Genomic DNA, 27,964 nt, shown 5'->3' with positions numbered 1-27,964 from the left:
TGCTCCGGCGATGCTTTGGGTTGGGTGGGTTTCAATCGCAAAAAACATTTATTTCGTTCTAGGGTTTGAATTTAAGACAGAGAGTGAGCGAAGTTGTACTCATCGAACTTAATGGGTTATCCATTTAAAGTCGTCGTTTTTGTACGTCTGCTTCGTTTTGGCAACTACAAGTTCTTCTTCAACTAACTATGAAGATAGAAAAGTTTCCCTTCAAACGTGAGAACGCGCTTTTTTGTTTAAAATTATTAGGCTCTCAGCCCCGAACAAGTGGGAGAAATTCTACATTGGTCACAGCAATTACAGTGTTGCCCAATGTTTTCTTCCTCGATAAAGGGCTTTATGGGTCCTCCGACACTAATCCATGATTTAAATACATGATTCTCTTGGTATTATTCGGTTCGAAAACTGTTGGCCAGTTTTTGTGCTAGGTGGTTCCACGTTTCAAACAATTAGAGAATTTGATATAACCTAGCTCCGAAGCAATTGTTTTTGTTATATGTCCATTCGCAAATTATTTTTACAAGGAGTTGAAAATTTATTCTACGGGATTGTGAATCATATATTGGAATGCTTGAACAAATATATTATTTTTATGTATTATTTATATATTTTTCGTATAACCGCTTGACAAAGCATTGTCAAATGTTGTAACTAAACAGTGGAATATTGCAATTCCGTTGTGCAAAATTGCATTAATGTAAGGGAAATTTGTTACTGGGCTGTGGAATTTTGCAATCAACTATAGACCTTCTGCCGAAAGCTTGGTCAAGAAAATGTTTAACTGTAAAATTTGACTGTTTACAACACCACATGCCTTCATACATATTCGAATGAATTTACAGGGTTTCCGAGAGTTCCGATTTACAGGGTTCCGCCGTTTTGCCACATTTTTAGTTCTTCTCAAGAACGCTGTAAATCTAAAATAGCATTTTCCTTAAACACACATAATTGCAAAGTGCCATAGCCCAGATGTAAGTTTTCCCTAACTGATCACAACTTTCCACCTCAAATCTTCAGAATTCGAGATCAGTAAGAAATTTGGCCAAATTCCTGTGCAACATAAAACACAAAACCTTTTTCAGAATTTTGATACATTTATGGAGCTAGTTGCGTAAAATAATTCCAAACGAACGAATGTTTTAGTCGCTATCATAGCAATGGTTTGCGTCCGGCCCAAAAAGGTAGGACCCAACACCTAGAGTGGTGTACATTTAAAATGCCTCAAAACGATCGTCTTCGTACCTTCGCCAACGACAGTTAAAAGGGGGACGAGTCTCGTTCCGTTATTGTGACCGGACACTTTGCAGCTAATGTTGTTTTTTGTTTGGTTAGATAATGAGTACCGGTTTCGTTGTTGTTTTTTGTACAGATATTTTAAACAGTTGTACCCAATCCCCAACCATACATGATGAGGGCCTTTTGCAATTTTTTACTAGCTGACTAAATTCATTAAACGTACATAAACGGGACAGGACAGTTGTATGAAGTTGCTTTCAAACAGCCGGAACCTCCCGTTTCTTGAAGACTTCCAGCCCGAGTCCCGGGTGACCAGCCCTACTACTCGAGCCCAATCTTAAGCGAACGATGAGTTTGAATTTATCTTCCATTCCCATTTACCGCATGCCGTCGTTGTGGTGGTTATATGCAAAGTGTTTGAGTGTTTGTTTCTTTTTTTTGGCGGTTTCTAGTTAGCTTCACAGTTAAAATGGAGTTAATTGTGTCGGCTGTTAATGTGTTTTCTTTTTCGAATGATAAAAACATCATCAGATGGAAGGGGGGTAACGTTTAACCGGTGTATGTTAGGTACACGTATTCGTCTTCAAATAGTCACTTTGGTAGCGTCCAGATAAGGTCTGTTGGGTTTGTTGTTCGATGCAATCTTGGTAGATTTCGTTGATGCAGCAGCTTGACTATAAACTGATGGAAAATTATGTTCTGTGTAAATCGACCTGCAATTTAGCTCCAGATTTGTAGAATCTTTTCAACATAAAATGGTTGAATATTTTTCATTTTTCAGCGCGAATAATAGGTTGATTTTAAAGTTCAAATATATAGCTTGTATAATTTAAATATTCGAATTTGACATATGCTCGCCTTGCACTTTTTCCAAATATCGCGTCGCTGACCAAAATTTGTTCTTTGTGCGTCGGAACAACTCATGCGAGGTCAGTTTTATTATAATTTTCTACCATCGGCTACCCTCCCTACTACAATTGAATGTGCGCCATTGCACTGCCTAACGGTAAGCATTGGAAATTCATGAACGTCCGGAGGATCTGTTCCTCGTCGTTAATTTTGCACCAGCCGTACCGGCGTACGTAAAGAAAATCTATCCACAAAAAATCGTATTCTGGCACATACAACGTCAAGCAAAGAAAAAAAATCAAATTACCATCCACACCATGGGTGCCCTCTAAAATGACGATCGTCGCCTGATGAGCCCCCAGCAGGCTGTGGGGGCCCCCGACAAAATTAATGAACTAAAAAAATACACATACATTAAGATCACGATCGAACGGTGCCGGGGGGGAGGGGGGAGTTTTCACCTCCCCTTCAAACTCTCTTTTCCTCACCTTTCGGCTCTAACGGGCACCTCCACACGCCACAAAGTGTATAGTTATGGAAGCCACACGGGTTCTGAGATGATGGGTCTTTAGAAGCAGGGAGCTGCAAAAAGCTCTCCAACTCCAACTGAAACAGACACACCAAACCAAACCGGGGAAAAAAAATCGACCGGAACAAAGAGAATGAGAAGCTGCGATGAAGGGCCGCTGAGTGGTCGCCGATCCTACAGGCGTCAAACAACGCTCGGTACGCGTTAAACGGTAACTCGATAATTGATTGCTGAAAAAAGTAATTAACCATCCTGGACCGTTCATTACCATACGAACAATTACACTTTACGTGGTAGAGAGCGAGAGAGGGGCAAAGTGGATGTGTGTATGTGTGAGGAGCAACGAAAAAAAAGGTGGCGGAAAAGGTCTGTCATCGTTTGGTTCTGACCATCTGTGGCGCTCCCGGGGGATACAAAGTTGGCCGGCCGTTCAGTGGCGCTTCCAAGACGTCATCGTACCGCGTAATTCGGGGATGTTCGTTAACAGAGCAAGAAAGACAGAGGGATCCACGTACGTAGAGGCCTAAAGCTTGCGATCGAATGCTGTGCGTACTTCTGGGCAGATTGATCGTTCGAGGGAAATGGTACTCATCGTGTAGTTCGTGTACATGGACACGCGCATCGTATGCTAATTTCATCAAAATGACTCTGTGGAAGCGCGTGTGCCCAGTCTGGCAGTGAGTGTTAATATACTTCACCATACTCCAGAAGCTATTATTTGAGCATGACGTGTGATCGAGCGGGATGATCGTGGAGGCTTTATTAGAACGATACATCTTTTCAATGGGAAGAGTCTTTGCAATTTGAGCCAGCGATCGTTGAATTTGTCGCCTAAATAACATCTTTGACCAAATTAACGAAATAAAAAAGAGGCTCACAGACGACGGTTGATGTAGTTGTCGCTGCTTACTGACAGTTGGAAGCCACCTTACACTACCGGGTGCTGCTACCGGTAGCAGCTGATGGGATCGTTGTAATAATTGCCTATCGAAAGCATCTCAGCCGGCTTACAACGTATCGAACGTACGCATCGTTATCACTTCCGGTGATTTCACCATCGTAAGCAGATGCCGTCGATCTAGTCGATCGCCGATCGGATGCAAAAAAGCAACAGGTGATCGTGTGCCGTTTTGATGAATGAATCTTCAAGATGCGCCTCGCGTGTAGCGCATACGCTACTCTCTCTCTCTGTCTCGCGTATGCACACACATTTCCGGTAAGGATACGATGGTAATTTAGTTGTTGTGCAAGGTCTTCACCGACTGGCCCACAGATGAATGGGTGACAGCTGACCAGACAGCGGCATCGTTTAATTGATAAGCTTGACAATTTCATTCAACGATTCGCCATTGATCGGATCGGAGCCCGTTGCGGTTCCCTTTAAAATGTCATTGTAAAATGGATGAATGGAGAATGAGAACGTTCAGGTTCAGCTTTCTTTTTTGCCTTTCATTCAATAAAAACGGGAAGTGCGTTTCAATCGACATTTTAAAAAACCCAGATCGACGGAGACCAAAAACGATCTCCTTACGATAGTACCGGATGGGTACGTTTCTTTATTGCAATTTATTTGAATGTTTGCTGTGGGGCGTGATCGCTACGGTACGACGCGAGAGTTCACTTATATATTTCAAATCGAATCTAAACCATATTTAGACATATTTTAAGTAAAGTCCTGCTTGCAATAAAGCTTGATCACACTGGAGCAATGCGTTGTTGGCAAAGGTTTAATTTATAAAATTGCCATCAATTCTATTTTCCATTCCAAACTCCATTTCAATTCTATTTTCAAACATAATTTAAAATGTTTTTTAAATTTTTATTTAAACTTCTTCTTCTTCCTGAGCGCTACTACCACGAGAGGTTCTTTCTTCTTTCTATGACTTGTTTTCACCCGTAACTTTATATTTAATTCTACACCTGCTTACGGGAAGGCTTTCCGGATAGGATTTGAACCTCGGTTCTGCCGTATGAAGACCGGCGCCATATCACCTCTGCTACCAAATCGCCCCATTTATAATAAAGGCTAAACGAAAAACTTAAAAGCGCCCTGGATAGAAACGAATGCTGAGTTGAATAACTCTCCGTTCTCTGAACTCTCTAGAGGCTAAAAAATCAACTCTCCAACTGTCTAGCTGCTGGTACAGAAAACAGACTCTCGTTGATCTTTTGCCCATTTCTTCCATTCGTTAACCGATTTTTCAACCATTTTTTATGCTACTGATAGAACAGGCCTCAGGTTAGCAAACGCAACTCTAGCAGGTTGAAACGAAGAATTGACTGATTTGCTTGTAAGCCAAGGAAACTAAGAAGTGAGCGGTAAATACAACTCTCCAAGTACACCTATTTCGATACCACGTAATTTGAACGGAAGCGCGGAAAGTATGCTAAACTGTTGGATGCCTCAGCTTTCATGATCCCGACGCATTTAAATAGCTCTTTTAATAGCTTCTTAGAGATTGCATATTCTCCATAAATCACTCATTAATAACAGACTCTATTTCTTATGTGATAGAATGGAATGTTAATAATATGTTTTCTCTCCTTTTTTCTTGCAGCAAACTAGCCGTTTTTGATGGGAAGAAGGCAATCCGGGGTGGCATACCGTTCGTTTTTCGTAAGTTATACGCTCGCTCGTACAATTATCGATGAAGCTTGCTGCGGTGATGTTTAAACGCATTTTTTCGGATATTTCGTTCCAACAGCTCAATTCGGCCCATGGAACTTTGGTCCGCAGCATGGGTTTGGGCGCGTAGTACGGTGGACACTCGAGCGTGCCCCGGAACGGTTGCCGAGTGGAGACGTGGAAGCAGTCTTTAGCCTCATGGACAACGAAATCACCCGCTCGATGTGGAACTATCCGTAAGGAATCTTTGGGGGAGAGTGTTTGAAATCGTGAATAATGTGCTCTATCGGGTTCTTGTTGCATTTGCAGATTCCGTATCACGTACCGATTGATTCTACGCGAGAAAGAGCTACACTTTCACGTTGGCGTGTACAATCCGAGCAAAGACATGACGTTCTCGTTTAATCTGCTGCTGCACACCTACCTGAAGGTGCCAGACGTCCGTCGGTGTCAGATCACGGGTCTTCACGGGTGCACATTCGTCGATAAGGTAAGGACCATCCGAGCAATTGGTGGTGGTAAGGTGTGCATTTAGAGTAAAATGTTCCTGTGGTTTTTTGTAGACACGGGACGGAGCGATCTATCAGGAGGGTCGGGACGCGGTGACAATCAACGAATGGACGGATCGGATCTACCAGCACACGCCCCAGGAACACGTGATCACGAACGTAGTGTCTGGGCGTAAGATGCGGCTGCAGAAGTACAACTTGCCCGACACGGTCGTGTGGAACCCGTGGATGGAGAAGGCCCGCGAGTGTCAAGACTTTGGCGATGACGAGTACCCGAACATGATCTGCGTCGAGGCGGGCCACGTTTCGACACCGGTCATTCTTCTGCCCGGCACCGCGTTTGAGGCATCACAAATACTTCAGGTTCGTGTGCTTGACTCTGCGTAGTAATTGTCCACTAAACTGTTACTCTTCTTCCATCTTGTAGGTTATGTGAGTAGAAACCCCGGGAGGTACTGTGACCCGCAGTAAAGGTTCCTCCCGAGCAAAATCCAAAAAGAATCAGCAACAGCAACAACAGCAGCAACAGCAGCAGCAGCAGCAGCAACAGCAACAACAGCAGCCACAGCAACAGCCGTCTCAACAAAACCAACAACAAACTACTAGCCAACAGCAGCAGCAGCAGCAGCAACAGCAGCAGCAGCAACAACAGCAGCAACAGCAGCAACAACAGCAGCTTCAACAACAGCAACAGCAGCTGGCCACGAACGCTGCCGCGCTGTGGCAGGTGCCAGCGGCTGCGGCGGCTGCTGCCGCCTGCTGGAACAACTATGCCAACTTCCAGACGGCTGGAGTGTTGGCGTTCAAAATGCCACCGTCCTGTGGCGGACTGTGCGGTCCGCAAACGAACTGCGAGCTGTGTTCGCTCAACTCCAACTAGAATCCGTACCATCGCTGTGCGTGCTGCAAATGCGCTTAGGGTTGTGCTTCTTTTTGCGTGCAAATTGCATCCAATTTGCCGATTAGGCCAATGGCTGTGGATCGTTGATCCTGGTCGCCAGTTGCTCTGAGCCGAGTCCCTCTCGCCAGATGCCAACAGTCGATCGGGAACGAATCACCAACCAAAGTGGTCTGGGATTTTGCTCAAGAAAGTGTCAATGAAAGGGTTTTTTTTATACTTTTCTTAATCTTATTTTATTAGTTAACTTTAATTTTGCATACCAATAATAATCGTATTTGTTAATAAGGATGTTAGCGTTTCGGATGGAGGAGAGATGGGCTCGTGCCAATCTCGGTCTGCACTTGAATCGAATGAACTGGACAGTGTGTGGTAGGTGTGTTTCGTCCTTTTTGTTTAACTTTTAACCAATAATCTATGAAAAGAGTAATCAAAAACTAGCGATAAATACGAATGATCGTAGTTAGAGCCGGGCAGCAGGAAGAACGATTTGAATTATGGGCGAAAAAAAACTACTAGTGTTAATAGGAATTGAACAGTAAAGCCAAGTCCTTGGTCGACGAATGTTTTAACGGCGAATGGCCCGTTACACTCGACGAGGTGTACAGAGAGACAGTAGTTAAGAAGTACAGCTGCATCGATGTAATTAGGAAGTTAAAATTGAAATCAAATGACAAACTGTGCGAACAAACGAGAACGCAAAGGTCAAAAACAAAAAGTTCTGTAAACTAAATGAAAAACGGGAGATTCGACGGAGATAGCGGAATATTAGTAGTTAGGTTTAACAATTTTCCTGTTTAGTTTCAACCATTTTACGATCATGCGAGCGTTTCCGTTGAATTTAGTAACTGTGTTTCCTAAATTTCCGCACAAATGATTGTTCTTCTCTTACTAATGCGCCTTGATTGAAACCACGTGTTACCGATCGATGTCCTGAGGTGTTGGGACACTTATTTTCCCGCATGTTGTTCTTAAAACGGTCGTAAGTAAGTGTAAAATAGAGTTGGCTGGCGCACAAGGTTAAACAAAAATCGCCAAGCGAAAGCCGAGATGGTTCAGTAGTTGTACCATCGACCAGTCGTCAATTTTGTACGTGAGGAAATAAAATGCGCAACAACACAAAGTGTGGAAAAAAGCAAGAAAATGTGGTGTTATAAAGTGTTAATTTGGTGTGAAAACTATGTAATATTGGTTTACGTTTGACCTTTTTTTTCTAGTGTCTGACACGAAAGCACACAACGAAAGCCACACAGAGCTGGTGTCAATAAGAAAATTTTAAAAATGTTGTTCAATTACATCTTTTTTGGTTGCAAATTTCTCTCAGCTTGCCATGTTTCGATTTCAGAGTTTTGCGAACAACAGAGAACAGCGTATAGGAATGGTAGCCGAACTTACCATAAAATCCAAGTTATGTATACGAATGGCCCTCTATTTGTACATAAAGATGGGTGTTTTTTAAAGGCTAACCCACTCATTTGAAGAAGGCGTCTGTCCATCAAAAGAAAGATCGTCTATCAAACGTTGTTGTCGATCTGTGTCACAAAAGCTATCGCAATCGTTCTTCACACTTTCGGTATGGTTTTTCCTTTCTGTTTTAGTAACAAGCTCATGTTAAATATGAATGTTTAAGTTGGTATTTTTCGTTTTGCTACTAAAAATGCATGTCGCCACGTGGCGCTAATGTTCAATTATGTGTTAAATAAAATTAAGATGGGGAGATATTAAATTTGTGGTTTCGTAGTCTTATCATTTGGAGATGGTTTTTGTGTTGTGGAAAAACGAAGTGAAGTGAAAATAAATTGCTGTTTCTAAAAGATGTATAATAATAAGAAATAATGTGTGCCAATCAATTTGAGATCTTGTGGGATAGAATTTAGAACTGAAAGAAAGAGTACAGAGAGTGAAGTATGCTTCTGAAAGATTGGTAAGCTTTTGGGAGAGCTCGATTGGAATTCAAACCAGGCTTATATGGGCGGACCGGGAATCTACCAACAATGATCGCCCTGCTTACAAACACTGATTTGCAGAGGGTGGATGTCTCTTCGAAGTCAAGGACCTGGGCAAATATTCGAATCTTGCGATTGTGCGATGTATTAAAATCGCTCTGGCTCCATTCGACCGACCATACCGTTTGAATGTCACCGGACGGCTCAACCAGAAAAATCCAGTACAGTACATCGCCAGTACATCGGAATGACGAACCGTGAAACCGATATTTGAACATTTCTCCAGCAAATCAAGCTTATATGTAGGAAAACTTTAGGAAATCATGCAAGATCTACCTTTTTTTTAGTTCGTGTTTGACAAACCTGACGGTCACCAGGCTGACAAGATCGATCTTCCACAATCTTTTGAATAAAAAGGATGGAGTGTGGAAGTTTAGATTTATTTTTTGATACAAATTTGACAAAATTAGTTCAAATTATCTAATCGAATGAAATGATTTTGTTTCGTATTTTTACATTCTACATCGTCAAACATTGCAGTCGCATATTTGATTAGAAAATTTCTGGTCATTATATTGAGCTAGTTATAAAAAGGTAAATATTTATTCTAAGCACACTGAACATCTCGTCCTCAAGATTATAAAGTTTACTGATTGCCTCATCTTCTTAAAATAAAAAAATAACGTTGGAATTTGATTTTACTGTAGCGGTTATCGTCTGCTCCTAACTGTCAAACCAAAGTGACAGTTCATTGGTCGGAAAAGGCAACCGTGAGCTAGCCTCCTGCATCAACCCACCATCGTCCTGTGTAGCCAAAGCCACTGTATTGCCTCCACGGTAGATCAAATAAAACACAATTTCTCGAATCTTCCGTGCCCAAAAATCATAGTTACGGTTTGCATTTAAGATCGAACGCGTGCCGTTTTCCTTCGCGAAATTGAATCAGTGCCTCGCGTATTCCCGTACCGTGGTGGTAAATCTTGCGGACCGCTTTTCCCTACAGTTGAGAGTTGTTTTTGGCGTATTCTACTCGATTTTAAAATAGAAAATGACCCGTAAGTATAGTGCGACACAGCAAATGTTGTAAAATTTCGTACCGGTGCATGCGAAGAATGTGTTATCAGGACAGAAAGGGCTGGCTGTATGCGGTTGGCTGCATCGTCGGTGGTGGATAGAGCAAAGGTTGAGATGTCGACAAAGGGTCGGGAAGCGGCAGGGGGCATCGTCAATGTGCGACGTAATGTTCGCCTCTGTCTGGTCGATTAAAACCAATGAAAGATGATGCATTTCCCAGCTTTGGTGCTTCCGAAACACAAATCAGTGTTAAACGGTTCAGAAAACATTACATTTTTGATTGCATTTCCCTCTGCTTGTGGAGCGAATCGCTTTTCTTTGGTAGCATTGACTCGCCATGAACCCACCCTCCGTTGAATGGCATTGTGTTCGGTGCTTCTGGTACATTCGAAAACCTTCGTTTGGAGATGGACATTTCGCCACCGAAAGTCTTCGGAATAAAAGAGAAGATGCTGTTAAATAACGCTTTATAGCACGACGAGGAGAAAACTGTCTCCACACCCAGTTCCCTGGGTGCCTTGGACGTGTTTGATTTTCGTATGTAAATTAGGTGTGTTGAATACACGGAAAGCGGCGGCATGGTTTGTAGCATGCTGCTGAAGTGATCAAAGCAAGCCACGCGAGCGAGAGAAAGAGAGGGAAAGCGACTTTGTTTATGTTTTTACTTTAACCGATAGTCCAGCGACTGCGACAAATCTCTTCCAGCCAATGAAAGCACATCTAGCGCTCTGTTTTATACATTAATCAATCACATTGTGCATATGAACAACGTGCTAAGATCTTCATTTTGTTCCAGGTGGCAATCAGCGTGAACTGGCCCGTGCAAAGAACCAGAAAAAGAATGCCGGCCAACCGAAGCAACGGGACGACGGACTTACTCACGAGCAGAGGAAGCAGCGGTAGGTGGATGGTAACATCCGTGTTTGTTCTTTTTTCTTGCCACCCCATAGTGGATGTAGTTTCTTATCGAAAGTTGTTCCACTGCTGTTGATATCAACTCATGTTCGTTTTTTTTTAAATGAAGTGTATCGCCTCCCCCCATATCGTTATGGACATCATTTTTCATTCGGGTTGTTGAGAATTGCTTTTCAACGCGAGACAAATTAATTGGAAAGTTTAACTTAGTTTAACTGAGTAGCAACGGCCAATAAAGTCGTGGGATTAAGTTAGAAACTTTTTTCGTTCTATCAGCGCTACTCCTGTGCATAGGAAGCTCTAGATCATGAGGCACTTTCTTCGTCTTATGTCTAATGTCCATTCGACTTTTACACTATCTTTTGCCATCTGGACAAATGCCGGAATATAGCACGGGGATCCAAATATATTTCGATATATGGCCGTACTATCGACTCTGTCACCGGATCGCCTCAAAACTAATCCTCTTACGATCAATATAGAGCTTTGCCCGAAGACTAGTGAGGAAGGAATCAGGAGCTGAAGATGGAAAGAGTTTATGCAGGGCGTTAAGGTAACGTTCACCATCGAGCCACACTCTTGAGTTATTAAGCAGTAAATCACAGCTGATCAGTTGACCTAATCCATTATATAGGTACAGAACAGTAAAGACTGGCTAACGAGATGGCTTGTCCCTTATTGGGATAAAGTATGTGTGGTATTTTTGCACACCAACATAAGAAAATAGTCAACAGCTTTTTTATAGCACGCATTCGACGAAATTGGGTGAAAGTGTAATCTTAATGACAGATGCAGATTGCAGATCGTGGATCAAGAGGGCAACTTTAGCTTGTCTTCATGGTCTAAGAAATATGCTGCAACAATCCTAAATGCTGCTCATGGTCTACCGCCGTTGTTTGCCATACCATTATCCCGGTCGTTTTGGCGGACGCAGTTTGCGGTTTGTTATTGGTGTTCGGTTTGGTTTTACCTAGGAATAGCATTATTACAAAATGTGACGCGATTTTCTCGCAGGAATTTTCCTGTCGGCCAGCGGATAAACGGATTTTATAGACTGGGTTGTCCGGAGTATTCTCATGACATGTCCAGTCCTGACGATTTTATTGCGCCACACGATGGTGTGATTACCGCACGGCTCGTAGAGCTCTGCACCTTCATTATCCTTCCACACAACTTCTTCTTCCTTGGCACTACAACCTCGAAAAGTCTCGACTTGCCATTTCTAGCTTTCTGTGATATGATTTTACCCGTAGCAAAGTTGTCAGCCCTGTGTACGGAGAGGCGGTCTGGATAGGATTTGAACCCTTCCTCACATACGAAGCCAAACATCATTCCGAGAATCTTCCTCTCGAACCCGGCTAAGAGGGTTTTCTCAGTTTTGAAAGTTCCAGCTTAATCCGCTACGACAGGTATTTTGAGTGGAGATATTTCCTCAGACTGCCGCTTGACTGCATATCAGTCATTGTTGTTATCGGTGTTGAATTTTGACCCCAAGTAGATGTTCCAAGGATCCCAAATCTAGCAAAGAATTGAAAGATCTGGAAACATGTGAACATTTCATTTTGCGACAACCATGGCTGAGGATATCAGTTATTTGTCATAAATTATTTTTTTTTTGTTTAAGTTTCTAGTTACTTATCTGTAATGCTTCATACGGTCCACAAGTTGCATGGAACACACTCGCACGCAAGCTTTCGAGGAAGTGCACAGTGGAATGAAAAGATGACGAGATAGGACAAAAAGGACTTAATTTAAACTCACAGTTAGTTGTGTACGTAAAGTATGTGAAGCATTTTCATTTGGCGTGGTAAAATGTAGTTCTAATTATTAGGTACTTTTCTTCAAATTTTTAGATAAAATTATAAAAATTACAAAATTATTATTAAAAATTATTTTTTTATCTAGTTTATGTACCTTTTAGCCCACAAGTTAATAAACTATTTAGTAAAAATATACTTAAATATAAAATTTATTCATTTTTTTACTATAAAAAATGATACACATTTTTGATCATTACATGATGTAATGATAAAAATTATAATTGAACTTATTAAAACCATTGAAAAAGTTAATAAAAACTGATAAAATTTCTAATGAATACCTTAACAAACTTTCGTGACAACTTATAAAAACTTTTAATGTATCTTTTTACTTAATTACCGGTTAATTTAAATATTTTTATGACCTAAATACTCATGCCCACATTTCACTGTGAACTTTTACGCAGCTTGCCTACAGTTGCGTCCCGTACAACTTGTGAGCCTTCTACTACTCCTTAGCTTTAAAATTTGCTACAAATCTGTTGAACTAATTTTCCATTTGGTAAAGGTTCATAAACTAAATTTGTATGTGTTTTTTTTTTCTTCTTCTTCCAGCGATGCTGACATCATGCGACAAAAGCAGATGAAGAAGGAGCAGGTGGCGCAGCAACCGATCAAGAGTTAATATCCGTCTCCGCACACGATCGAAGCAGCGCCAAAAGCATCCCCATTTCGTATGTTATCACGAAACGAAGGCCAAACCCATCGTACCAACCGAACACTATGACTGCGTGCCCGTATCTCGTCGAGTTGGGTAAACATTCTTCAAATAATTTTCCTTTGCTAAACGTAGTGGGATATGCTCGGATTTGTTCCTGATTTTGTTGCTGCCTCGATTCCCCTTGCTTTTTACTGCAACAGCCAACACGTATGCTGTAGGTAGTTGTGGCAAAACACTTCATCATGGTACGACTTTGTACGAGCAATCGATATGTTACATCCGTGGTTTGACTGAACCTCTTCTTCGCAGTGTGTGCAGCGTGATGCACAAGCCTTTTTTTTGTATGATTTCCCCTTCCTAGTATTAAAACGTAGGTTACGTTGAAACTACCGTGCAAAGGCAATGAATATGCTACGGCATGGCAACACAGTCCACTAACCTCCCGACAGAAAAGCAATAGCAGCAAACTCAGCGAGCTCAAAACAAGCATAAAAAAGCAGTAAGCAAACTGTAAACGGCAGGAATACTCTAGCGCTGCACATACACACAACGCGTTTCAAGTATTGTTAAAGTTAAACGGTTTAAGTAGCAAGAGAGGAGAAGGCGTTTACTGCCTTATAGGTTGGCAGCCACGTAGCCGCGTAGCCGGAGCGCGCACAGTTGAGGTTAGCGTAACAAAAAGGGGTGCAAAACGTGCTGTTGTTTTCGACATGCCCCAGACAACGATAAGAGAAATGTTAGGGTTATTCAAACACACGCGATGGGGACAGACATTTGAGCGCTCTATCTCGGTGAATCTTACGTTAGGTAGGAACGCGTCCATGATTTTGTGCTTTCGTATGAACCGTGTAAAAAGTTAATTTTCCACTTAAACACTGAACTATGAATAAGTGAATAATTTCCACCCCTTTGTTTTTGTGCCGCGGTTTTGTATCTTATAGATGCCATTTTCTAAAACAAATATGTTCAAATATTCTACAATCAGTCCAGAGGAATATGAGAAAAGCGATTTGAATTGTTGTACGTTTACCATGTGCCGTTGAAACGTTTCGCTTCGAGACTAGAGCTAGAGACACATAAAATAACACGATGGTGTAGAAGCAGTGGCGTAATGTTTAGGTGGATAGGTTCAATTTTTTATGTTGCTTTTGTGTGCTGAGCTACTTTTTTATGATTAATTTTAATTGGAACGAAATCTACTACTCCATGTGAGCAATCGAGATATAGAAAGGAGCAGGAGCTAGTAACAATGGCGTACGATGGCCAGTAGGCGTTTGATTGAACATATTACCCCCTCCGTCACCAGGAAGTAGCTGTTGTATAGAGGACCGTAAAACAAATAGACGTAAACGCAAATAAACCACCATGATCAATGAATTGAATTGTTGGCGTAGAAAGGTGCTAGGTTTACTGTCTGTTTGATGACGTCCACTCCTTTTGTACATCAATGTCTCTTTACTCTTTGGCCGCTTGCCGGAGCTGCATTCCTATACCCAAGGCAACAGTCGGTTTCGGGCAGAATCCAATTGATCCAGTCATCGAGTTCATCGTGCCTTCTTCACACCGCTACGGGCAGCTGACAAGAAATGCTCCAGTGGAGTATAGATTGCAAGACATTGGGGCGGTCCGATGGCCGAGGCGACAACGGCGCCGGTCTTCATACGGGCAGGGCTGGGGTTCAAATCCCTTCTAGACCGCCTCGCCGTACGTTAGGCTGACTACTTTACTAGGGGTAAAATTAAGTCCCAGAAAGCCAGAAATGGTCGGCCGAGACCTCTCGAGGTTGTGGTGCCAAGGAAGAAGAAGACATTGTGGAGCCTCTAGTACGGGACTAATCCTGTAAATGATTGCCCCTTAAATGATCCACAGCTACGAGCCAAGCCCTGACACTACTTCGAGGTCATCCCTGTCAACTCATACTCTGCTTCCCAATCGAACCCTATCAAGAACTTTACACTTATTATCCATAAACTTCTAAGCGTATGCCTCACGCCATCATGGCATATCGTCTTTCTGTGAATCTGAATCAGTGATCTTTCCAGCGCTACTATCTTAGTGCAAATCCTGGATTAGTCCTGCTCAACAAGGGTTTATGTCTGGCCGTTCTACGACCACGAAACTTCTAACATTTGTTCGTATGTAACCTCGTCACATACGTCAGGTCGATCCCTCCTATACCGACTTTCAGGCCGCTTTTGATCGAGTGCGTCATGATCTTCTACTGGCCTACGCTAAACAAACTGGGTTTTCCATTGGTTCTACTGATCGGTTGTCGTCCTACCTGTCCAATCGCACTTCAAGAGTATGAATGGCAGTAGCAAATCTTACAGTTTCCTTTGCCTATCTGGTGTCCCACAGGGCAGTGTGATGAGTCCTCTACTATTCCTCCTGTTTGTTCCGTTCCTCCGCCTGAAGGTCATCTGCTCTCAGCATTATTGTAATTATGCCATTAATGGTTGCCCCATTAAATGTGTTTCAGTTGTTCGCGATCTTGGTTGATCTATCAGCTCAAAGTTGCTGAGCCATGATAATATCCTAAACATGGTTAACTCGGTCGTCAAAACTTTTTTGTTTGGGACGATCTACTGTGCCTAGAAACCCACCATAGGCGCCCAATACTTGAATATCCCAGTGTGGTGTGGGACCCACCCATCCTTTACCACCTTATCAGCACGAATGTTTTAGGCGACTCTTTGGCCGAACAAGTTCACCCTTAACACCCTACTCAATTCGCTACCAATTTCTTGAGCTTCCCACTCTAGAGTCCCGTCGTTTCTAAGTCCCGGCCCGTTCCCTTCGTCCCGGCCCTCCGTCCAGGCCCTATGGTACTGACGACCCACTTCTTGCAGCAATTAGGAAATTTAACAACTCTGCCGACCTTGTTGAGCTTGCTTTGTCTTCTTTTTGTGTCCTTTCTTATATATCCTTTTTGTTTTGCTTTGTATGTTTTTTTTTCATCCAATGTTTCCCTTTATTTTTGTCAGCGATTTTACTGTGTGTACTGTCATTGTCATGACCTGATCAGACATGGACCTTTGGTAAGATTAGGGTTAGATATAAGATTAGGATGAATAACTTTAAGGATCCCTGTCAAATCCACTTCCCTAACAAGTTCGTGATATACTTACTTACTCACTTACTTATCAGGCGCTACAACTGCTTTCTGGTCTGCAGGCCTGCTGCTTTAATCCCCGATACCCCTCACGGTTTAGCACCGTCGTCTGCCAATCCGTTATCCCGGCCGTTCTGGCGGACGCATCAAACCATCACTCCATCTCAATTTGGGCCTACCACGCCTCCTCTGTCCTTGTGGACGGCCTAAAAGGACTTTACGGGCTGGGTCGTCCGGTGTCATTCTCATGACGTGACCAGCCCACCGGAGCCTGGCGAGTCTAATTCGCCACGATGGTGAGATCATCATACAGCTCGTAGAGTTCGTCATTGCAGCGTCTCCTCCATTGTCCTTCCACACATACGGGGCCGAAAAACATTCTGAGCACCTTCTTCGATTCGACCTTCGATCGCAGCTAAGAAAGCTTCGTCAGTTTTATTATTATTATTATTATTATTATTATTATTATTTTTGTTAGCAATACGGCCAGGCCGTTCTTTATGAATAAAAAAAAAAAATATTATTTTTGTTATTTATTTTAAACTGGTTGCCTCGAGGGCTTTCCAGTAGCGTCAGATACAATAAAATAAAAAAAATAAACATATAACTAAAACGCTATGCACGGGACGAAACACATTAGGATAAGGAAGACAATACAAGGGAACGGAATGAAGCAAAGGACTCGCTTACTGTGCTGCTGATGTGCCCCGTGTGCCGCAGACGAAGTTTCCTCAGACGGTGATGGTGATCGGGTGCGTCTCGTCGGAGGGAGACGTGATGCCGCCTCACATCTTCCCCCAGGGCCTGTGGCTGAATGCTGACGGGTACATTGACCTGCTGGCCACCGTAGTGAAGCCGTGGATTGAGACGGTGGCCAATGGGCGGCCGTACGTTTGGCAGCAGGATTCTGCACCATGTCATACGGCCGTAAAAACACGCCAATCGCTCACTGCCAATTTCGACCGATACACCAGCACCGACGTTTGGCCACCCAGCTCCCCTGACCTTATTCCTATGGATTACTTTGTGCGGGGCACAGCTGAGCGGGACACCAACAGGGCGTCCTGCAATACCAAAGCGGAGCTGGTGGCCAGAATAAAGGCCGTGTTTGCGGCCATCCCCAGAGACATGGTTGTCCGGGCTTGCGCGCGGTTCCGGAAGCGGGTGCAGGCGGCCATCGCCGCGGAGGGAGGGTACTTCGAATAAAAAATGCGGCAAACATGGTAAGCTAAACTTTGTAGAAATTTTTTTCTAATATTTAACATAAATTTTATAAAAATTCCTTTCCTATTCCCTCAGAAACTGTCAAATTTATTTCGAACACCCTGTATCTGTACATCACCCCTGCGTAAATCAGTGTTTGTTAGCAGGGCCGCTGGTGGAGCCACCATCATTTTGAATTTCGCCTCGTGATGTACAAACACAAATCGCCGTAGATGTTGGCCGGTTTATGTCGATTTCATCCGCGAAGCCAAGGCATTGGAGCCAAGCCCGAGCCAAGGCAGCCCACAAGAAAGTCTGTGCCCTTTGCTTCAGCCGCTGGTAAGGGACATTGTATCCGAAGATGGTGTTTTTCGACAGTTTTTCCCTTCTATTACCGATCAGAGAGGCTACAGTGTACGGACACGACGATAATGTATGATTTTTAGCCCCACTAGACCTCAACGACAACAACATAATATTGTGCTTGAGGACGCATTTTTATTAAACATACAATTAGGCACTAACAAAATGCAGAGAGAGAGAGATAAAAAACAGGTAATGTAGAATTTGAGCAAACTATAGACAGTCACAATGATGCTGTTGATTATACTACGCGACTGTTGCACGTAACGCTTTAAAATCAGTCCATAAAATTGCAAACACTTGCTTCACGCTAGCGTGTGTAAGTAAAGCAGAAGAGCCCTCTAATACACTCACCAGTGCACTCTCTCCAAATCAGTTGCTATCACATGCGGTGCACGCTAATCGTCTACATGGCACTTTCCTGTCGCTGGACCAAACCTGCTTCCTTGCCCTCCTTCCGTTCGCACGCTTCAACCATATCCTGCAACGCTTCGGCGAGCAGCGACTTCAGCAGCTCGTCCGTAATGCGATCCTTCACCTCGATCTCTTCCCGATCAAAGTTGGTCCAGCGCGCATCGTCATCGTGCGTTTCCTGCTTCAGGATCTCGTCCACCTGGTCCGGTTTGCGCTTGCTCGCACAACCGTTGCCGTACAGGAAGGGCATCGTGGCTGTGCAGTGGCCGTGGTGCAGCAGATGGTGATGGTGCAGCTGTGGGTGGGACGGATGGGTTTGTTGCTGTTGTTGCTGCTGCAGCTGATGATGTAGGAGCAGTTGATGCTGTTGATGTTGATGCTGCTGCTGCTGAAGGGCTAGCTGAGCGTCGTTCAACACGCGTCGTATTTTCCCGCGAAGATAGTCCTTCATGCAACGCAACGCATCCGGCGGATTGTGAAACACGAGCGGCCGTTTGTCGTGCGGTATCGTACGAAAGGAAACGGTCGGTTCGGCTGGCCGTAGATCACGGTACAGCTCCTTGCACATGTCGAGAATGAGCTTTTCGTACACGTTCGTCACATGGTCGGAGCGTAGATTTTCCGGCGCGATACGATCGCGATGCAGCTCCTCGACGCGTCCATCGATCAGCTCGTCGATTCGCGGTTCGGATGGGAAGAGTAGCGCCAGCGGGCTGCCGTTCGCAGGAGGGATGTACGGTGGTGGCGGTTTGTTGGGGATTTCCCGGAAAAAGCCGACCTGCTGTTCGAGCTCCTTGATCTCCTGCTCGATCTGTAGCTGTTGACGCCGCAGGACCTCTGCTTCGTTGATAATATCTGGCATTCGGACGCCGATGTTTGGTGATGAGCTGGACGACACTGGAGGTTCCGTTTGATGATGGTGGTACAGTTGCTGCAAGGGAGCCGGATAGTCACGACCGTACACGGAACCGGAACCAGCAACGATCGCCACCGTATCACCGCTGCTGCTCAACACCTTTGATCGTAGCTTCACTTCGATTTTGGCAGCATTTTGGCTCACCGTCGCATCGATGGACGCTTTATCATCGTCGTCTTTTGAAGGATCACCCGAAGGAGAAGGACTTTCCGCTCGATCGTCCTCGTAGTCAAATGTGATTGTTTCTTCCGAACTGTTTTGATCCTCAAAGTGGTCAGACTTGGATGCAACCGATGCTGCTGCTGTTACGGGCGACTTCATCAGCGGAGTTCTTTCGAAAGTTTCACTCAACTCCTCCAGCTCGTCGTGAAGTGTTGCAAGCCGCTTTGCCAGCTCGGATGTTGTGGCCTGTGCCGAGCCAGAAACACTGGAGGATTTCGTGTGAAATATATCTTCTTCGTAAGAATTATCAGATGCTACCTCCGAAGGTACATTCGAGGAGTTTTGCTTGGGTGAGACTGATTCAACGCCACCGTCTTCTGCTTCGTCTGCTGGAGGATGTTGTTCATCCGTAGCAGCAACATCTTTGCTTTCGATGCTTTCTGCTACAATTGTAGGGGTAACCGTAGTGGGAGTCGACCCGTGCGAACTACCTTCGCTTGCCTCTTCCAAGGACTGTGCAATAGAAATGCTGGTATCGCTGCTAATCGTACCCAAATCGTCTCCTTCCCCGTTGGGCAATTCCTCCTGCACTTGCTCCTCTGCGGTCGCCAGCGGTGCTGACAGTTCCACAGTGGCACTGCTTTCACAGCTACTGCTTGAGGTGGAATCTTCGTCGCTTTCGAGCTTGAGCGATGTATTGTTGAGTAGCATCGGTGGCAGTGACATGTCCTCGATCAACAGCTGACTTTCATCTCCTGCCTCTACGCCACCAACGGACTGTTGCTCGAACGTTGTGGAGTAGCTCTCGCTTTTAACTGGTTCCTCTTCTACCGTGACTTCCTGCTCGTCGTTTCGTAGGGCAGATTGATACGGCGTGGACGTTTCTTCTAGCGTGTGGAACTCTACCGATTCAATGCTTCGTCTGCTACCCGGTGACCATCCGTTAACAGTCGAAGAGAGCAAACATTTTGCGTCCTCCACCATCGGAGGCAGCTCACCACCATCCATCGCATCGGGTTCCTCTTGACGGACCACCACCACCAAATCATCGCCCGTCCGTTCCGTGTACGTCGTTTCATTCCCCGCAACCGTCGCGTCATCGTGTTGCGATTCCTTTTGCTCCTCTACAGTGCGAACCGTTTCTTCGCATACGGCCGTGCTTTGCAATGACTTCTCCTGATCTTCCACACTTCCCGTCGTATTGGCATCCGTATCGCTAGCGCCCTTGCGACGCACGATCTTAATGGACTGATCTAACAACGCTTCCTTCAGCTGACCCTCGTTGCGTTGGAACCGTTCTAGCACACACCTCTTCGCATCTTCAAACAGCGCTTCCATGTGATGGCGCGTTATTGGATAATTGCGTTCCGGTTCGTACCGCTGCTCCTCGATACCGGTCAGCCGGTACCAGAACTTGTTAAGCTTACTTCCTCCGGTCAACACGATTTCCTCGGCTGACTCCGGTGGTTCTTTATCGCCGATATCGGAATCGCGTCCCTGCGCCTGCTCTTGATCTCTGCGAGCGACAGTGGAGGGAATGCTTTGCAACGTTTTCAAACTCTTCTCAATTCTTTGCACTCGTTGCTCTATCGTTATCTCATGACGTCGTGGCGCGTTTGCTGTTTCCAGTTTGCGACTATTGTAAGCCAACAATCGATCCTCCACCGCCATTAGTTCTTCCTCCTCGCGCTCTAGCTTCCGATGCCACTCGAGCAAATGTTGTACGTGCTCTTTGCGTTTGCGCAATTCTTCTTCTCTGCGCGTTAAAATGCTGCAAAATAAATTCATTCATTGGTAGACTATAAAACTGCTGGAACGCGTTCAATGAACTTACTCTTCCAAACGGTCGTTCGGCTCCAGCTCTCGGCCCCGAATAGCTATCTGTATGGAGTTGCTGGTGGTGGTCGTAGTAGTGGTCGTCGTACCCGGTATTCCACGCTCGGCACCTTCCGGCGTACGGGAATGTTGATGACGCGCAATGCGCAGGCTGCTGGATGATTTGCGCAATGTAAGCGAGCCGGAATTGTTCGCTACCGGCGAGGAGCAGTACGAGTTAAGCTTACTGTCCACCATTTTCGACGTCAGCACTGGATCGTTAGCCGTCATGGTGCGCGAGGATTCCGTGGACGATTTTAAAGCCCTGAAAACAAGCAATTGTGTGAGTCAAGATTAGGTTTGCTCGAAATGAAATCCTTCCACTGACCTATTTAACTCTGCTCGATCCTTTTGCAGCCGCAACAGTATTGCACGTTGCTTCTTTTTAACAGCCGTCACTTGATCGGTCAAGCCCTTCTCTCGGTAGCGTTGCTTCTGAAGCTCCAACCAAGCGAGTTGACCCTTGGCCCGATTAAGCAGCGCCTTTTGCTTCGATTGCACGCGCGACACGAGATGCTCCTCTTTGCTGCGTTCGTTTTGAATGAGTTGATCGTACTATAAATATAAAAAGGTTCGATTAAATTTACTCCACGATTATGCATCACAGCGGACGCAAAGATATTGCCCCGCCACTTACCATTCCGATAGAAGAATAGCTAAGGTTCGTTTCCGATACGGTGGTAGATAGGATGGATACTTCCAGGTCAGTTCTGTTGAACATGGCAGTGAGCAGCTCGCTGTTGATGGTTGCGTCGGGATTCTCTACGTAAAGAAGCGAATCCTTGTTGGGTTGTTGTGTCCGCTGATTGCTCTTCGTAACGCTATCCTCCGAAGAACTTGCCACCAGTGGGAGGAAAGAATTCACCTTCGAATCGTTGGCGTTTTCCGAATGTTTAAAGCTGTACGACCTCTCCTCATCCTGGCTGGGCTGAATCTCTTCATCGATGCTACTTTCCCGTGAAATTTGCTTATTTGCCCTTTTCTGTTCCTCGTGATTTTCCTCCATTTCTGTACGTTGCTCTCTGTCCGACGAATACCGCTTTCTACGCAAACTCTCCTCAAACGAGGGCAAATATTCTTCCGGCATCGGTGGATGATTGTTGGTCGTGTTGTTGTGACTGTCCGACAGGCTGAACGATCGAGAATCGAAATCACTCGAGTGCGCCGTTGTGGTGTTGCTGGTTGCCTTGCGTTCGTCGTCGGTGGCATTCGTTTCTGGCCGGCTTGGGACGTGCTCGCGAGGTGATGCGACCACCGGCTCGTTACGATCGAAGGACGATGAAGTAGAAGATGATTGTGAAGAGCTTTTGGCGGTACTTTCGCCTGTATCACTTCTCGCGCTGCTGTTGGCAGAGGAAGAGGATGATGAAGTGGCCGAGGATGACGCTGTCGTTGATGGGGACGCTACTGTTTCGTGAGGTGTTGTAGGTGGGGGTGGTGCTTCCGTTTGACTTTGATGTTCAAAGTCATCGCTGTAGTTGGAGGCTGTGGTTGTGATCGCATCCGAAGCTTTCCCTCCTTGCTGATCTGAGTCAACTGTTTCTGACCCTGTGGCCGTTGACGCGCGTGGCATCGGAAGCGATGTTTGTGTCATTTCGTCACGCAGTCGCAGGACGTCCTGCGGAAACAGTGGCATCGCTGCCGTAGTCGGTACATTCTTCAATGCCGAGTAGAGCTGTTGATTGACTTCGATCACGTGCGTTAGGCTTCGATTAAACGACTCTAGTAGCCGCTGATATTCCAGCTCTTTCTGTGATCGATCCAGGTGGGAAATGTTGGATGTATTGTGAACGGCAGCATGAGGACGGGATGGACTTGATGCTCTAGTCTTCTCAAGGACTTTTCTGTCGTGATGTGGCGATCTGGCAGTAGTGTTGCCCGGTGTAGCGATTTTCATTTGAGAAATTCTTTCCACTGACAGCGGACTGATGGGCCCGCTAGTGGCAGCCGAATCATGTGGCCCAGCTGGTATCTCAATTTTCGTACTACTGAGCAGCGGTGGCAGTGGTAGAGCTAAGTCGGATTTGATCGAACTAATGTCGGACGTAGTGTTTGGCGAAGAGCACGGCGATATCTTCGTAACAATTGATGACGCTTCCTCTTGGACATTGCCAAACGGTCGTTTGTTTAAAGCACTTTCCTCAGTACGCTGGCCGGCAGTGGCGAACCCTTTTCTAATGAAGGGCACACTTTCGATTTCGTTCATGTAGGAACTGTATCGTGTGCTGGGCATTTTCTGTTCCACTTGCTTTTGCTCCAGCTCTTTACAGGCGGTGGGTTTGTCCCGCTCGTCCCGGACGCTCTGAACGGCTTCAAGCTTTTTGCGCACTGCCAATATGAAAGGATAGGGATCTGGCTGCCTCAGAGATTGCTTCAACCATGAAGGAATGCTCTTTACCGGCTGCGATTGAGGCACCTCCCGAGCTGGTATTTCCTCGACCTTGTTGGACGTAACGCTACCCTCTGGTTGCTTTAGTTGTTTTACAGGCAGCGCACAAGCATTTGCCGGAACAAGCATCACAGCAGGCACTTGTAGCTTCAATTCCTTCTCGGCGGCCGTTTTCGGCTCCGAGCTGTCGTCTTCGGCATTGATCTCTATGAGCTGTGCGTTCACTTTCGGTTTGGTAGGCAACGAAATCGCTTGCGAAACCTTCAGTGGACTCTGTGGTACAATATCTTCCAAAGTCAAATGGTCTGGTTTGCGCAATATGCCAATTTTAATGCTCGATTTACTTATCGTGCTAGCTGTGGATGGATTGGTGGATCGACCGGAAGAACTTTCTTTACCCAACCGTAGATCGCTTCCCCGACTACCGGCTGACAGTGGTTTCGGTGGAATGTCGGGTGACGGGTCTTTAGGTTTAAGTACCACAGCTGGCTTAAAATCTTGTGGATCTTTGTCCTTCTTTATCAATCGAAGCGACGGTGTTGAGGCAAATTTGCGTAGTCCCATCGTTGGTCGAATGGATGACCTACGATCATTGCATGGCACCGAAGCCGGATCTTTGTCCTTGCCGGTTGGGGGCCGCTTGTTCAAATTTGCCACTTCCTTCGGCGCACAGGACACCGAACGTTTGCGAGCCTTCTGCAAGTTTTTCGACACCAGCTTCTGGGAACTTTGGCGAAGCGTTTCCAGCCGTTGCTTAATGAGATCCTTTTCTGCGGTGCCGCCTTTGGAACTACCGCTCACCCCGACAGGATTTTCCTTCTTCTCCATCCGGCGCTTCGCCTGCTGCTCTCTCATAAATTCGCGAGCTTTTGCCGGATCGTAAGATTTCTCTTTCTTCTTCGCATCCTCCACTACGGCAGCACTCTTGGTTATAGTGCTGGAGGTGGGTTTATATGGTGGCTTGGGGCGCACTTGAGCTGCTGGCTGCGCACTTTTCGCTGTTTCGACAGTCACGTGAGATTCTTGATTTGCGATTTGAGGTGGAGGTGGCATTTTAATACTGGTAACGCTTAGCTCGCCTGGAGGTTGGTTAATACTTTCAGCTGTAATCAGTTCGATGGCCGGTTGTACAATATCTGCTTGTTTCGGCGTTTCCATTAGCAACGAACGCCGTGCTGCTACCGGTTGCTGCGTCGCCGGAACGAATTGAGCTGCCTGCGCAGCACACTGAGTTTCACCGTCTGCTTTCTGTTCTTCTCTAGCTGGGTGCAATCGTTCCACTCGCTGACTACCAGACCTGCCAGCACTTTTGTGCGGAATTAAGCTTGCAGACGTACTGTCTGCTTCGGACGATCCTTTCTCGACGATACGCGTGACTTCAATCGCGGAAGATGGAGGAGGTGGTGGTGTAGAAGGAGGAGTTTTGTTTTCCTTAAAGCTCTCACGGAGAAAATCTTGAAAGTCATTTGTTGCACGCTCTCGCTCCGTTCGCCGTACTTCGAATTCTTTTCTGGTATCTTTGTTCTGCGGAGAAAGGATGGGTGTTATTCGATACGAGGCCACCGTTTCATCGGATGCCGCCGTGGCTGGCAGGTTTCGCTTTTCTGTTAGCACACTGCTCGATCCAGTTAGACCCGGTCCGGCAAGTGTTTGTATCGATTTGATTATAACGCCGGGTGGTTTCGGTTGGCGTTTCGGGCTACCGGGCGGCGTCTTCAGTACCAGCTTCGTTACTTGCATGGTGCTATTGTCGGCACCGGCAGTCGTCAGAGGTCCTGTGCGCTTTGCTTGCCGGCGTGGCGACAGCGAAACGATCTGTATTGCACTGCGTCGTACTGTTGGCAGGATAACATCGTCGAGCGATATTTGCTTTCGGTCTGGTTCCGATTCGATGGAGTACGTTGCGGTATCGAAATCATCCATGGCTGTTTTTTTTGGGTTTTGTATGCGACCGGTACGTTTATGTTGGACGAGAGTTACCTTGAGGTAGTGCGATTTACTACATCAACTCAAAAGTTTGGATAAAACCACATTCGATCAAGCTGTACATATTACTTTCATGTACACAGAAAAACATAAACTAATTTTCCGGTTTTACTGGTTGAGGTCGTTGGCCGAGATGGCGTCGTGGCGGTACCTGGAATGTGTCGCTTCGTGTACGGCGCACCACGATTACATTCCGATGCACGCGTATTGTTTCGAACTCCTTATTTCACATGTCCGGCTTATCATTTATCACAATTGAAACTAATTCTTTTCACAAATAAAACACCTGCACGTTCTTTGATACCAGTTCACCGCGATACCGAAAATTTCGCGTCTCTTTTTGTTGTTATTGTTTGTTTGTCCGCTTCGAATCCAAGGCAACGGTTGAAAGTATGCACACTGGGCGCGGACTGCGTTATTTGATCGTTCGAGAAATTAAATGACATTTGATAAATTCAAGCAACGGATTTCATAGAAAAATGTGGAAGTTGATTATTCAATAATTTTGTTATGTTTCAAAATGTGAGGTTGTAATTATAAAGGAGATTAATGTTTATTCGTGAAAATTCATACAAAAGATCTATCAGACCTCTGTGTATTGTGGAAACACCCACTGTGGCTAAAGATCACTTGTCAAATTTGAAGCGTTACGGAACGTTATGTTGTAAGACGTTATAAAAGCAACCCTTGAAGAAGCGATGGAAACATTTAAACGGGAATAAAAGTGCAGTTTTCAAATAAGCTGTACATTTGATAAAAATGCATTTTTTTCAAGCGTGGTTTGAAAGCAACACGGCATTGCAATTTGAATTCTTCTATTTCTTAGCCTAATGATCTCTTATGTCATGTCTGCCATGTTTGGCTTACTAGACTTACTGATACCACATAGCTGAATAATCAGTCCTTATTGCTGCGGGACGGTTCGGATGGGATTTGAACCCCGGTTCTGTCGCTCAGGACGTCTTTGTCTTCTTCAGCAGTACAAGCTGGCCTACTTACCTGGCTTAATTATATCCATTACTGGATAGGTCAGTCCTGCGTCCGGAGACACAGCCCGCCTGGGATTCAATACACGGTTCTGATGTACCATGATCTACTGAAAAAAAAAGTTATAACCAATATTGACCATTACTTTTCTCTAGCTTTCAGCTCATTTCATCACATTTTCACCATCGTGTTCGTCATGTCGCGTTGTCAGCAGAGGGCTGGTCGCGTGCTCAAACATCGTTCATGTGTTCGTGAGGCCGGTGACGGTTGGGCACTACTAATTACCACAGCTTCCGCCGCAACATGCACCGCGCACCGGGTACAGGGTCACGCATGCAGTACACTCGGGGGGACACTTTCTTGTTGAACCATGTCAACGAACATCGGTACCATGTCAGTAGTTAACCGTCAGCCATTACCCGACCCGTCGTCCAGCTGGGACAGGTACCCGAAGTCAGCAAAATGTCACACTGGCTTACGCCGTTTGCAATGATCGGACGTGAATGATCGGTGGGCTGAGTGAAAAAGGTGGCAGCCCTAGTGTGGTACGATGTGCAGAAAGGATCAACCACGATCAGTCACGTAGTATCTTCATTATGTCCGCACAAAGACGCATTTTTCCATCGGACACAGCCCGGGGACAGGTTCGGACAGTGTGCAAAATCACGCGACCTGCCTGGAGGTAACGACAGGAGCACCGAATTGTAATTCTGCTCTTTGGTGCCCTAGTTTGTGATGCCGGTTTTTGGCGTAGTGTAGTTCGCAAGCAATAGGTCAATTGTATCATCTCAGCTTGACCCAGTTACTGGCAGCTGGACCGTACGGCAATTCTGTCCATTCTGTCACCTACTGCCACCTAATCGCAGAACTGAGGACCTGGAGGACAACTTCAAAGGCTGGTCGGTGTGGTGCGACGCACAGAGATCTGCGTGACGATCGGATGTCTTTTCTCGTGTACAGAAAATAAAATAAAATAAAGCTATCGCCGGTCAGGGTCGTAATATTCTGACATTCTTCGAATAGGCACAAATCGGTGCAGTTAATGTTTGCATTGTTCCGAGGAACGCCGGGCGCATACCAATTTGGTGGATTTTTTCTTCAGCTTGCTAACGGATTTTAGTGTGTTTGTTTGCTGTGCAACATGCGTGGGTATGACGAAAGCGTATTGACCACTTTTCGTGTCATGTTACGCGCGCCCATCAAATATCCACGTGTCAGAGCAGGTGGTGTCATTCTAATGTACGCTGAAGTCGAACCTGTTCGCGTAACACGCACGGCCAGGCTGCGAGACGGTTTTCAGAGCAGCCGCGTTTTGCTAGAGGAGGGCCAACAACCGGCAGACCTTCGGGGGAGTTTGCAAGACAAGCCGTAAACCGTTGAGGATCCTGTTCTGGGTTGACAGCGACTGATCACGCACTCCAATCAGTCCGTACGAAAGTTATAGAACGGAAGCAACAAAACATAAAACAAAACTCTGCCACTAATTGAAACGGG

General features: G+C 45.4%; 3 protein-coding genes across 5 annotated transcripts in view; 2 read left to right on the top strand and 1 right to left on the bottom strand.

The window, feature by feature from the left end:
- LOC118514571 (glucose-6-phosphate 1-epimerase) overlaps positions 1-8,369 on the top strand; it is a 49,769-nt gene extending 41,400 nt beyond the window's left edge. For all 3 annotated transcript variants that reach the window (XM_036061571.1, XM_036061572.1, XM_036061570.1), the window contains exons 4-8: positions 5,173-5,231; positions 5,320-5,476; positions 5,550-5,730; positions 5,804-6,112; positions 6,177-8,369. In XM_036061571.1, coding sequence (XP_035917464.1) covers positions 5,173-5,231; positions 5,320-5,476; positions 5,550-5,730; positions 5,804-6,112; positions 6,177-6,185 — 715 coding nt within the window. In that variant the 3' untranslated portion in view covers positions 6,186-8,369. The remainder of the gene's footprint in view (positions 1-5,172; positions 5,232-5,319; positions 5,477-5,549; positions 5,731-5,803; positions 6,113-6,176) is intronic.
- Positions 8,370-9,371: 1,002 nt separating this feature from the next.
- LOC118514589 (putative SERF-like protein) lies at positions 9,372-14,445 on the top strand. Its single transcript, XM_036061591.1, has 3 exons — positions 9,372-9,648; positions 10,464-10,566; positions 12,958-14,445. Exons 1-3 carry the CDS (start codon positions 9,642-9,644, stop codon positions 13,025-13,027), a joined length of 180 nt encoding a protein of 59 aa, XP_035917484.1. The 5' UTR covers positions 9,372-9,641; the 3' UTR covers positions 13,028-14,445.
- Positions 14,446-17,851: 3,406 nt separating this feature from the next.
- LOC118514507 (microtubule-associated protein futsch-like) lies at positions 17,852-25,875 on the bottom strand. The gene is made up of 4 exons (XM_036061443.1): positions 21,746-25,875; positions 21,437-21,663; positions 21,068-21,373; positions 17,852-21,004 (listed from the first exon to the last, which is right to left on the bottom strand). The coding sequence occupies exons 1-4, from the start codon at positions 25,418-25,420 to the stop codon at positions 18,148-18,150; spliced, it is 7,065 nt and encodes a 2,354-aa protein (XP_035917336.1). The 5' UTR covers positions 25,421-25,875; the 3' UTR covers positions 17,852-18,147.
- Positions 25,876-27,964: the final 2,089 nt, after the last annotated feature.

The sequence above is a fragment of the Anopheles stephensi genome, chromosome 3 (genome assembly GCF_013141755.1).
Source record: "Anopheles stephensi strain Indian chromosome 3, UCI_ANSTEP_V1.0, whole genome shotgun sequence".
In the NCBI taxonomy this organism is placed as follows: Eukaryota; Metazoa; Arthropoda; class Insecta; order Diptera; family Culicidae; genus Anopheles; species Anopheles stephensi.
The sequence above is the reverse complement of the archived record's forward strand: the minus strand, read 5'-3'. Positions and strand labels throughout refer to the sequence as shown.

What these genes read in the sequence shown, in the direction of transcription:
- LOC118514589 (XM_036061591.1), top strand. An exon ending in CACGAGCAGAGGAAGCAGCG is followed by an intron (nt 10,567 to 12,957) that starts GTAGGTGGATGG and finishes TTCTTCTTCCAG; the next exon opens with CGATGCTGACATCATGCGAC.
- LOC118514507 (XM_036061443.1), bottom strand. Translation starts at nt 25,420, where the DNA reads ATGGATGATTTCGATACCGCAACGTACTCCATCGAATCGGAACCAGAC. An exon ending in GATCGAGCAGAGTTAAATAG is followed by an intron (nt 21,374 to 21,436) that starts GTCAGTGGAAGG and finishes GCTTGTTTTCAG; the next exon opens with GGCTTTAAAATCGTCCACGG. An exon ending in CCGAACGACCGTTTGGAAGA is followed by an intron (nt 21,005 to 21,067) that starts GTAAGTTCATTG and finishes TTTATTTTGCAG; the next exon opens with CATTTTAACGCGCAGAGAAG.